This window comes from Symphalangus syndactylus, chromosome 7 (assembly GCF_028878055.3).
Source record: "Symphalangus syndactylus isolate Jambi chromosome 7, NHGRI_mSymSyn1-v2.1_pri, whole genome shotgun sequence".
Taxonomy (NCBI): domain Eukaryota; kingdom Metazoa; phylum Chordata; class Mammalia; order Primates; family Hylobatidae; genus Symphalangus; species Symphalangus syndactylus.
The window spans coordinates 142,733,998-142,746,084 of NC_072429.2; the positions used below are offsets into that span (position 1 = coordinate 142,733,998).

The 12,087-nt window shown below is 66.1% G+C and overlaps 1 protein-coding gene across 14 annotated transcripts in view; it reads right to left on the reverse strand.

Moving 5' to 3' along the window:
- Positions 1-817: 817 nt before the first annotated feature.
- PLEC (plectin) overlaps positions 818-12,087 on the reverse strand; it is a 61,912-nt gene continuing 50,642 nt past the window's right edge. For 13 of the 14 annotated variants that reach the window (XM_063643005.1, XM_063643004.1, XM_055287593.2 and 10 more), the window contains 2 exons: positions 8,206-11,586; positions 818-8,100 (listed from right to left, as the gene is read on the reverse strand). In XM_063643005.1, the coding sequence (XP_063499075.1) occupies positions 1,882-8,100; positions 8,206-11,586 (9,600 nt within the window). In that variant the 3' untranslated portion in view covers positions 818-1,881. The remainder of the gene's footprint in view (positions 8,101-8,205; positions 11,587-12,087) is intronic. The other variant, XM_063643008.1, reaches the window with a different exon arrangement.

Here is a 12,087-nt window from a genome sequence, read left to right on the forward strand (position 1 = left end):
ACACGGTGAAACCCCATCTCTACTAAAAATAAAAAAATTAGCTGGGTGCACACCTGTAGTCCCAGCTACTCGGGAGGCTGAGGCAGTAGAATCATTTGAACATGGGAGGTGGAGACTGCAGTGAGCCGAGATTGCGCCACTGCACTCCAGCCTGGGTGATAGAGCAAGACTGCCTGGGAAAAAAAAAAAAAGAGTATCAGCTGAGCCTGGGCCAGCGGCTACTGCAGGCGGGGGTCGGCCCCACTTCCCTCCTCCCCTAAGTCTTCCCAGAAACTGCCGCCAATCAGAAGCCTGGAGAAGCCCATCCAGGTGGAATCCCCGGAGCGTGATGGGCACGGGGCTGAGACATGGCAGACTGTGGTGGAGGCCCTCATACCAGGCCCACTGCCTGCGGCCCCTTCTCTGGAGGGCTGCCCGGCCAGCAGGAACCAACTGACCCGGGGCCATGTGGCACCCTCCCCGGAGGCCAGGGGGCCACAGCCAGTGACTGATATGGGAGCACGCCACACCCCGCCTCAGATAAGGAAACATGAGCCCCTTATGGTGCAGAGGGTGGGGCTGGGAGACCGGTCGGCACCTGACCAGCAGCAGGTCCCAGCGGGCCCGGCCTCGGTGTGGCCACCACCCTGCCCCACAGTGAATCCCTCTGCCCAGGGTCTCTCAGCTGCCCTCCTGTGGGCACCTGGTCTCTGTTGCACACAGACATAGTCCCTCACCGGCCACAGTGGCTGAGCTCAGAGCCTGGAGCCTGGGGCTGCAATGTCCACCCTGTCCCTGACACACACCTGACCCCAAGACACAAGGCAGGAGGCACAGGAAGGTTGGAATTGCTTTTATTGGGGGCGGATACCGCAAGGCCCCGCCCACGGTCAGGTTAGTGTTCTGCCCTTGCAGAGGCGCCAGCAGCCTGACACCTCCACCTGCCACCCGCCCAGGGTTAGTGGAACATGCAAAGCTCGGTGGGTGAAGGCAGGGGTGGTCGCTGCTGAGGCCAGGGCTGGGTGGAACAGGAGGGTCAGCAGAGCCTGGCCGGCGTGCCTGGGCCCAAAGGGGACTGGGGCTCCGTGGGAGAGAGAAGGGCAGGCAGCACCCCAGGGTGGGGCTCCACAAGCTGGAGGGGCCCCTGGACCCACCAGGAGGACAGGTCTGCAGTTCCCAGCCATGCCAGCTGGAACCTCCGTCTCCCCACTGGGTCTGGGTCCTCGGGGCCTGGGGTTAGAGGCCGACATGGAAGGCACTTACTAGGGGAACAGAGGCTGAAGGCTGACGCCGGAGGCCAGGGGTCTCAGGAGTGAGTGTGGGGGGTGAGCTGGAAAGCACAGATCAGACAGCACTGTGGGGGCTGGGCCCGAGGGCCTCGTCTTCCCATGGGGAAGGGGCTTCTCTGGGTACACTGGGAGAGAGGCTGACTGGGGCCCCCCATCCCCAGCAAGGCCCACGGTGCAGGCCAGTGCTAGAAACACCAGGGCAGAAACGCCGGCCCAGGGCTCCAGCCCTGAGAGGCCGAGGGCCCTCTAATGACAGGGTTGGGCCCAGCTGCCCTGTGCAGCTAGGACTGGCAGGTGGGCAACCCTGGGAAGACAGGAGGGTGGGCTGGGGCCCAGCTTGGGACCCTCCAAGGCACCTGGCTGTGTGAGTGGCAGGTAGAAGGGAGTGAGGAGACCCGAGGGGGTGAGGCGGCCAGCAGGGCTGGGCCAGCCCTGTCCCCCAAAATACAGGCTGTCTGGACAGCAGATATATATTAATATATTAGTCTGGTCTTTTTGGTTAAACTTTAGGCACCACTTGGGAGGAAGACACCTTTAAGCGTTGAAAACGGCCCCCGCACCTCGGTGGGAGCCGGGCTGGGCCGCATGCAGAGCGGGGTGGGCGAAGGCAGGCTCAGGCCACGGCAGACTCAGGGCCCCCCATGGAGGCCGAGGACCCCGAGGCGTAGCGGCGGCCGTAGCCCGAGGAGGAGTAGGAGGATGAAGAGAAGGTCATGGAGAAGCCGGAGCCAGTGGCGTCAAAGCTGCCACGGCGGGAGCCGGCCCGGGAGCCAGTGCGCGAGCCGGTGCGGGAGCCGGCGGTGGAGCCAGAGCCGCTGACGCTGTAGGGGCTGTAGTAGCCCTTGGTGGACTGTGCGGCAGCTTCCAGCAGCCGCAGCCCCGTGCCCTCCTCCACCATGCTGCGGTCCAGCGCGTCCTTATAGGAGATCTTGAGCTTGGTCTTAGGGCAGGTGAGGTACTTGGAGTAGGCGCCCACGTCACGCAGCTTCTGTGCGGTGCGGGCATCCACTGTGCCGCGCTGCAGGGCCTCGTCCAGGGGCACACGGCCCGGCGTGTCAGGCTCGATCAGGCCGCCAGTCAGGTACTGCACCTCCAGGAAGCGCTGGCCGGCCTCATAGTAGAGCCAGCCCTTCTTCAGGGCCTGCGCGGCTGACATCTTGGTCTTGGTGCGTGGGTCCTCAAAGCCGCAGAAGGCCTTCTGGGCCAGGTTGATGCGGTCCACCATGATCTTGTCCACCAGGCCCTTGTTGACAGCGTCCGTGACAGGGAAGCGCTCACCGGTGCTGGGGTCGATGATGCCCCCAGTGCAGGCCTGCGCCTCCAGCAGCCGCTGCCCCGTGATGTTGTCCACCAGGTTGCGGTGCATGGCCTCGGTGATGGACACCTTCTCCAGCGTCTCCGTGTCCAGGATGCCAGCCACGGGGCCCGTCTCCTCAGTGGGGTCCGACCAGGAGGCCAGCTGGGTCCTGGAGACGGCGGGGCTGATGGGGTAGGAGGAGGAGGATCCCACCGAGGAGGAACGGGAGCGGAAGCCACTGGCATTGCCCGAGAGCATGTCGGCGAACTCGGTGATGGACAGCGTGCCGGCGCGGTACTGGTCCAGTGCTGAGCGGTCGATGAGGTTCTTGGCGATGGCATCATCGATGTCGTACTGGCGGCCGGAGCGGCGGTCGATGATCATGGACTTGACCACACCGTCCGAGGAGGAGATGGTGATCTCCTCCCACTCGCACTCCTGCTCGGACAGCTCCAGGTATGTCTGGTGGTCAATCAGGCCCTTGCGGTAGGCCTCGTACACTGACATCTCCTTGCCCGTCTCGGGGTCCACGATGACCACTCGGCGCTTGCGCACAGAGGACTTGGAGGATGTCTTCCGCTCCCGCTTCTTCTCCTTCAGCGGCAGGAGGCACAGGCCCGTCTGGGGGTCCGTGATACAACGCTCCATCAGCTGCAGGTAGGTGAGGTTCTCCTCCGTGTTAGGGTCAAAGAAGCCCTTGGTGTCGTCCGAAGGGTCAGTCAGGATCTCGTTCATCTCCTCGTCGAAGAGGCCGCGCTTGTAGGCCACCTCCACGGGCAGCCGGTGGCTCTCCTCAGGGTCGATGATGCCGCCCGTGGCGATCTGGGCCTCCAGCAGGCGAATGCCGTGGTCCTTCAGGATCAGGCCCTTCTTCATGGCCTGGAAGAGGGAGATGAGCTTCCCAGAATAGGGGTCCTTGTACCCAGTGACGGCGCGCTCGGCCGACAGCAGCTTGTCCTTGAACTCGGGGCCCACAATGCCCATACGCACAGCCTCCTCCACGGTCAGCTTCAGTCCCTTGATGGGGTCGATGACGTAACCGGTGGCCGCCTGCGCCTCCAGGAGCTCAAAGGCCGTGCCAGGGCGGATGATGCCCTTCTTCATGGCCTGGTACACCGAGAGCCGTTCCTTGGTGGCGTCCACGAAGACACCAGCGATGCAGCTGGTGCCTTCCAGGAACTTCTGCAAGTTCTTAGTGACCTCCTCGATGGAGGTCAGGCCCTCCCGCAGCTGCAGCGCCGTGGCCTCATCCATGACCTGCGAGCGCACCAGCTCCTCCAGGGTGATCTGCTTCCGCAGGCCGCGGAAGGTCAGCTTGCGGGCGTCCGACAGCGGCAGGAGCAGCTGGCCGGTGCCGTCGTCGTGGCGGCACCGCCTGAGCAGCTGCGTGTAGCTGAGGCGCTCGTCGGTGGACGGGTCCACGTAGCTGCGCACTTCGCTGGGCTCTGACAGCTGGTCGTGCGTGTCCTTGTTGAGGTAGCCGCGCTGGTAAGCCACCTCCAGCGGAAGATGGAAGCCCAGGTGGGGGTCCACGATGCCGCCAGTGGCCAGCTGGGCATCCAGCAGCCGCAGGGCCTCCTCGGTAGGGATCAGCTCCTTCTTCATGGCCTGGAAGAGCGAGATGGTCTGCTCAGTGTAGGGGTCGCGGTAGCCGGTGACCGCCCGCTCAGCTGAGAGCAGGCGGTCGTGCAGCTCAGGCCCCACCAGGCCCTTCCGCACGGCCTCATCCACAGTCAGCCGCTCCCCCTTCACTGGGTCCAGCAGGAAGCCTGTGGCTGCCTGTGCCTCCAGCAGCAGGCGGGCCACCTCGGCACTCAGCAGCCCTTTTTTGAGGGCTTGGTAGATGCTCAGTGTCTGCCTGGAGCCGGGCAGGTAGACACCAGCCACGGAGCCCGTGCCATAGAGGTAGTGCCAGGCGGACTCTGCCTCGAGGGCCTCACGGAGGCTCCTGGTGCCTTCCCGGAGCAGGTTGTAGGTCTCGAAAGAGATGATGCGAGCCTCGTACAGGTCCTCAGCCGTGAGGCGGCGGCGCACGTAGTCGTAGGAGGCCAGACCCTGCTGGCGGATGATCTCTGTCTTCTCAATGATCTCGATGATGATGATGATCATACGCTCCTTGGTCACCCGGCCAGCCTGGAAGTCAGCCATCAGCTGGGCCCGCTGCTCCTCGGGGATCAGGTCCGACTGCATCACCTCCCATAGGGACATGGTGGAGCCGCCGTGGCTGCCGCCACCGGGAATGTCAATCTGCGTCTCTTCAAATGCCCTTCTTGTCTCCTCCTCAGTGTACAACTGCGTGGTCTCCACCACCTCAGCCTTCTCCGCCCCTTTCAATGGCAGGAGGCGCAGGCCCGTCTCGGGGTCCTCCACGCAGCGCTCCAGCAGCTGCCTGTACGTGAGGTTCTCATGCGTGTTGGGGTCGAAGAAGCCCTTGGTGTCATCGCTGGGGTCCGCCAGGACGCGGTTTATCTCCTCGTCGAAGTAGCCGCGCTGGTAGGCCACGTCCACAGGCACGCGGTGGCTGTGCACGGGGTCGATGATGCCGCCCGTGGCGATCTGGGCCTCCAGCAGGCGGATGCCGTGCTGCCGGAGGACCAGGCCCTTCTGCATGGCCTGGAAGAGGGAGATGGTGCTGCCCGAGTAGGGGTCTCTGTAGCCGGTGACAGCCTTCTCAGCAGACAGCAGCTGCTCGTGAAGCTCGGGGCCCACCACGCCTGCCTTCACGGCCTCGTGGACGTACAGGCGCTGGTTCCGCACGGGGTCCACCAGGAAGCCAGTGGCCGCCTGTGCCTCCAGCAGGAGCGCAGCTGTGCTGGGTCTCAGCAGGCCCCTGCGCATGGCCTCGTAGATGGACACCTTCTCCTTGGAGTCCTCCAGGTAGATGCCAGCGAGGCAGCCACTGCCCTGCAGCAGCGTCCGCACAGAGCCCAGCTCCGAAAGGTCCTTGACCGTCGTCTTGCCGTCCTTGAGCTGCTCAAACTGGGCTCTGCTGAGGACCCCAGAAGCCAGGAGCTCGCTGGCTGGCACAGGGGCACGGAGGCCGCTGAAGGACAGCCTCTCCTGGCGCAGGGTCTCCACCTCCTCCACGATGGTGATGAGGATCTTGATGACCTTCTCCACGGTGACCTTGCCCGTGCGGAACTGACGCAACAGCTCTTGCCGCTGCTCTGCAGTGAAGTACTCAGAGCTGATGAGCTCCCACACCGTCACCGTCCTGCCCTTGAAGCCACCCACGGGGACCTCAACCGGGGTCTTCTCAAAGGTTTCACGGGCCTGCAGCTCTGAGTAGAGCTCCTCCTGCCGGGCCCGAGCAGCCTTCTCTGAGAGCGGCAGCAGGCTCAGCCCGGTTAGCTGGTCAGGCTGGCACCGCTGCTGGAGCTCGCTGTAGGTGACCGGCTCCCCTGTGCTGGGGTCACAGTAGGCCTTGGCGTCGGCCCTCGGGGCCAACAGGGCCCTGCTGGTCTCCTCATCCAGGCAGCCTCGGGCGTAAGCGACATCCAGGGGCACGCGGTGGCTCTTGCTGGGGTCCACGACACCGCCCGTGGACAGCTGGGCATCCAACAGGCGCAGGCCCTGCTCCCGGGGAATGAGGCCCTTCTTCAGGGCCTGGAACAGGGAGACGCTCTGTCCCGTGTAGGGGTCCCTGTACCCTGTCACAGCCTTCTCGGCTGACAGCAGCTTCTCATGAAACTCGGGGCCCACCAGGCCGGCGCGCACTGCCTCGTCCACGGTCAGCCGGGCACTGGTGGCGGGGTCGATGATGTGCCCGGTGCCGGCCTGGGCTTCCAACAGGGCCACAGCCATGTCGGATGGCAGCAGGTCTTTCTTCAGGGCGTCATAGATACTCAGCTTCTGCCCTGCCTCCTCCAGCCATACACCCGCGATGACGTTGGCACCCCGGAGAGCCCGCCGCACAGTGTCCACCTCGGCCACCTCTCGCACAGAGCGCTCACCTCGCTGCAGCTGGTGGTAGAGCTCGTGGTCGATGACTTTGCTCTCCAGCAGCTCGGCGGCTGGCACCAGGCTGCGCAGGCCCTCAAAGCAAAGCCGGCTCTTCTGCTCCTGCTCCTCCACCACCGTGATGACGATCTTGATGATCTTCTCCACCGTGATCCGGCCCGTGCGGAACTGCCGCAGCAGGTCCCGCCGCTGCTCTGCTGTGAAGTATTCCGAGTTGATGATCTCCCAGATGGTCACCATCTTGCCCCGGAACTTGCCGAACGGCGCGGACACGGTGGCCTTCTCAAAGACGTCCCGGGCCTCGGAGTCAGTGTAGACCAGCTCCCCGCCCTTGGCAGCCTTATCCGTGAGTGGTAGAAGGCGCAGGCCTGTCTCGGGGTCCTCCACGCAGCGCTCTAATAGCTGCAGGTACGTGAGGTTCTCGTGCGTGTTGGGGTCGAAGAAGCCCTTGGTGTCGTCGCTGGGGTCCGCCAGGACGCGGTTCATCTCCTCGTCGAAGTAGCCGCGCCGGTAGGCCACGTCCACGGGAACGCGGTGGCTGTGCACGGGGTCGATGACGCCACCTGTGGCGATCTGGGCCTCCAGCAGGCGGATGCCGTGCTCCCGGACAATGAGACCCTTCTGCATGGCCTGGAAGAGAGAGATCTGCTGGCCAGTGTAGGGGTCCTTGTAGCCAGTGACGGCACGCTCGGCCGACAGCAGCTTGTGGTGCAGCTCGGGGCCCACCACACCTTCCTTCACAGCCTCGTTGACAGTCAGCCGCCGGTTCCGCACAGGGTCCAGCAGGAAGCCTGAGGCCGCCTGCGCCTCCAGCAGGATGAGGGCCGTGCCGGGGCTCAGCAGCTGCCTCTGCAGGGCGGCATAAACACTCAGCTTCTCACTGGTGGGCTTCAGCAACAGCCCTGCGATACTGCTGCGGCCCTGCAGGTAGTGGCGCACGTCTTCCCGCCGTGCGAGCTCGTCCACTGTGGTGTGCCCCTGAGCCAACCGCTGCAGTTCCTCCGCACTCAGGATGCCGGCCTCCTGCAGCCTCTGCGCTGGCACCTTCTGCCGCAGGCCATCGAAGCTGTGTTCCGGCTCTGCCTCTGTCGCAGGGCCATCAAGTGCATCCCGGCCATTGGGCAGGGTCTTTGTGGCAGCCACCTGCAAGGCAGTGACCTCCTCTGAGTGTGCCAGCGCGGCCCGGTGCTGCTCCTCCAGGCGCTGCAGCTGCTCACGCAGCCTCTGGTTCTCCTCAGCCAGCAGCTCCTCCTGCTGCCGCCGCTGCTGCTCCAGCTGCTGCAGCTCCTCCTGCTTGCGCCGCACGCCCTCCTCGGCCTCATGCTGCCGCCGCCGCGCCTCCTCCATGCTGGCCACCAGCCGCTGCCGTTCCTGCTCCATCTGCTGCTGCTGCCGCTGCTGCTCCTCACGCAGCTGCTGTGCCTTGGCCACCTCGTCCTGGAAAAGCTGCTCCAGCTTGGCCTTCTCCTGCTCGATGAAGCGCTCCCGCTGTAGCAGGCTGTCCTTTTCAGAGAGGAAGCTCTGCTGCAGGGCCTGTGTCTCCTGCAGCAGCTGCTCCTGCTGCACCGTCTGCATCTGCAGAAGAAGATGTGATCAGGGAGCGGCAGCCCAGGAGCACCCACCACCCACCAAAGCAGATCCCCAGGCCCACCCGCCCGTCGCATGTAGAGGGGGCAGTACCTCCTCAGACTTGAGCTGCAGCAGTTTGGCCTCCTGCTGGAGCTTCTCCTTCTCACGCTCCAGCTCAGCAATGGCCTCCCGCAGGCGTTCAGCATCATGGTCACTCTGCTGTCGCTGGATCTCCAGTGTCTGCACCAGTGTCACCTTCTCCTGCGTGGCGAGCTCCGTGCGGTGCAGCTTCTCACCGATTTCCTCCGCCTGCTTCCGGAAGCGCTGGGCGTCCTCCTCAGCGCGGGCCTGGGCCCGGCTCATCTCAGCCATTCGCAGCTTGAGGCGCTCAGCCTCAGCACTCATCTCCAGCTGCCGCTGCCGCTCGGCCTCCAGTGTCCGCTGGAAGCCCTGCGTCTCCTCTGCCAGCTGCTGCGCCATCTGCTCCTTGTCCTCCTGCAGCCGCCGCGCCTGCTCCTGCGCAAGCTCCTTCTGCTGCTGCAGCAGTTCTGCCTCAGCCTTGAGTCGCGTAGCCTCCTGCACCGCCTGCATCTTCTCCTTGAGCATCTTCTCTGCCAAGGCCCGCTGCTGTGCCAGGTCCTCCTCTGCCAGCTGCCGCAGTCGCGCAGCCTCCTGGGCTGCCACGCTCAGCCGCGCGGCCTCCTCCGCCACCTGCTTCATCTTCTCAGCCTCCTCCTGAAGGAAGCGCTGCGTATTGTCCTTGTCGCGCAAGATGAGTGCGCGGTTCTCAGCCTCGATGCGTGCCTTGAGCTTGCTCAGCTCCTCCATTTGCACACGCACTGAGAAGAGCTCCTCCTCCACCTGGCTGCGCTGGCGTGCGGCCTCTGTGGCCTCCGCCTTCAGCCGCTGCAGCTCCTCGTCCAGCAGGTTCTTCTGGTGGTCGGTCTCCTCCAGCTGCAGCCGCAGTGTTGTCAGCTCCTGCTCCACCTGCGCCTTCTGCCGCAGCGTCTGCTCGGCGAATTTCTTATGCTTCTCCATCTCCGCGTCAGCTGCCTGCTTCTGCCGCAGGGCCGCCTGCTCCGCCTGTGCCCGCCGCGCCGCCTCTTGCTCGGCATCCTTGCGCAGCTTCTCTGCAGCCGCCTGCGCCTGAGCCCGGGCCTGTGCCTGCTCCTCTGCCAACTGCTTCAGCCGCTCGGCCTCTTCCACCTGCCGCCGGGACTGTGCTGCCTCACGCTCCGCCTGCACCCGGGCCTCCTCAGCCTCCTCAGCCGCCCGCCGGGCCGCCTCTGCCTCACTGCGCAGCCGGTCCAGCACACTCTGCTCCTGCTGCAGCGTCTGCTGTAGCTCCTGCTCCTTCTGCTGCACCGCAAAGGCGTGTGCCTTCTCTTCTGCCTGCAACCGCTTCTGGGCGGCCTCCTGGGCCAGCTGCAGCTGCCGCGCCGACTCCTGCTCTGCTCGCTCCCGCAGGCGCCGCGCCTCCTCCACCTTGGCTTTCAGCCGCTCAACTTCCTCCAGTGCTGCCTTCCGCTGCCGCGCGGCCTCCTCCTCAGCCGCCAGGCTCTTCTGCACGCGCTCCTCAGCCTCACGGCGCCGCTGCTCCTCCTCTGCTGCCAGCTGCCGCTGCCTCGCAGCCTCCAGCTCGGCCTGCTCCTTGCTGCGCAGCGTGTCCTCCGCATTGCTGCGGATGCGACCCAGCTCCAGTTCCAGCTCCGCCTTGCCAGCGGCCGCCTTCTCGAAGCTCGCCTTAAGCGCCAGGATCTCCTCCTCCACCTGCCGCCGCTGCCGCAGCGTGTCCTCTACCAGCCCCTTCTGCCGCTCCAGCTCACTGTCGGATGCCTTGCGCAGCTGGGCCAGGCGCTCCTCGATGTCAGCCTTGTGTTGCGCCGCCTGCTCCTCCAGCCGCCGCCGCTGGAAAGCCTCGTCCTCCGCCAGCCGCCGCAGGCGCTCATTCTCTGCCTCCTTCTCCTTGAGCGCGATCTCTGCCTCGGTCTTGAGCCGTGTGGCCTCACTGATGGCGGCCAGCTTCTCCGCAAGCACCCGCTCCGCCTCGGCCCGCTGCCGCGCTGCGTCTTCCTCGGCCAGCTGCCGCTGCCTCTTGGCCTCTTCCGCCAGTGCACGCAGGCGGGCGGCCTCCTCGGCCAGCTCGCGGAACCGGCTGGCCTCGGCCTCCAGCCTCTGCTTGGACTTCTCGCTGGTGGAGCGCGACTCCTCCTCAGCCCTTGCCTTGCTGGCCAGCAGCACCTCCATCTCGGCCCGCACCTTGGCCAGCTCAGCTTCCAGCTCCTGGCGTTTCTGCGTGGCCGCAGCCGCCTCACGCTGCAGCCGGGCCAGCTCCTCCTCCAGCAGCTGCCGCTGCTGCTCCCCCTGCTCCGTCTCGGCCCGCAGCCGAATCAACTCCTGCTCCGCAGCCAGGCGCTGCTGCGCGGTGCCTTCCGCCAGCTGCCGCTGCTTCTCCAGCTCTTGCTCAGCCAGTTCCCGGTGCCGCACAGCCTGCTCCTCCGCCTTGCCGCGCCGCCGCGCCTCGCGCTCCGCCTCCTCCTTCTGCTTCTCAGCCTCAGCCTGTGCCAGGCTCTTCTGCTGCGCCACCTCCTCTGCCTGCAGCCGCAGCCGTAGCGCCTCGTTAGCCTTGAGCTGCCAGCGCTCCAGCTCCCGCTCTGCCTCCTCGCGTGCACGCTCGGCCTCAGCCTGCTGCTGTGCCCGCCGTTCAGCCTCCTCCCTCAGCTGTGCCACCGCCACGTGTTCCTCCTGCAGGGAGCGCTCCAGCTGTGCCGTCTTCTCTGCAAAGGAGGCGCGTTTGCTCTGCAGCTCCGCCTCTGCACTGCGCTGCGCCGTCTCCAGGGCCACCTGTACCTGTCGCGCCCGCTCCACCTCGGCCTGCCGCAGGCGCCGCTCCGCCTCCTCCGCCTGCAGCCGCAGCTCCTCCAGGGCCTGCAGGGCCCGCTGCTTCTCACGCGCTGCCTCGGCCTCAGCCTTCACGCGCAAGGCCAGCTCCGCCTCCGCCTGCCGCTTACGCTGGCTCTCGTCCTGCACCTGCCTCCGCAAGCGCTCGGCCTCCTCCTGTGCCTGCCGCTTTTGTGCCTCCGCCTCCTCCGCCCGGGCACGCAGTGCCTGCAGCTCCCCCTCGGCCCCACCACGCTGGCGCTCGGTGGCCTCCAGCTGCAGGCGCACCACGCGAATCTCCTCCTCGATGCGCAGCCGGCTGCGCTCGGCCGCCTCTGCCTGCCGGGCCTTGGCCTGGATCTCCGCCTCCGAGCTCTGCCGCAGCTGCTGTAGCTCCTCCTGGATGCTGCGCTTCTGCTGCTGCGCGTCCACCGCCGCCTCCTCCCGCCGCACCACCTCCTCCTGCATGCGCTGCTGCAGCTCCTTCGCCTCCCGCTCCGCCTGTGCCTTTGCCTGGGCGTGCGCCTCGGCCAGCTGCCGCTGCTTCTCCAGCGCGGCCTCCACCTCAGCCAGCCGCTCGCGCTCCTCTGCCCGCTGCTGCTCAGCCAGCCTCTGCGGCCACAGCAGAGAGAAGAAGAGAAGCAGAGAGAGTGTGAACACGGGCAGGCACCAGCGCTCACAGGGCACGAACCGGCACAGTTCACTCAGACAGCGCGGAGCAGGGGTCGGGGAAGACAGAGGCCCCAGCCCGGCGGAGAAGACAGCGTGCACCCGCCCAGGGCACTCGGGCAGCGATCGCAGCCGGCCCCACTGTGCTCACCAGCCTGGGGAAGGAGGCCCAGGCGTCCTCCCTGCTTCCCGCAGACAGGCGACTGAGACAGACGGACAGGAAGAGAGAGAGCAAAGCAGGAGCTCGGAACCTGCGAGCCACGCCCAGCACACAGCCCTGCCTGAGCTCTGCTGGACACCAGGGGGCCTGGCTCCCACCACTGGACCCCTCTCCCCGACCAGGGTGGGAAGCCTGGGTGGGGCGGGGTGAGGCGAGGCGGCCAGCGTGGAGACAGCAGTGCAGACCCGAGCCAGCTCGGAAGAGGATTCAGGGCCACGCAGAAG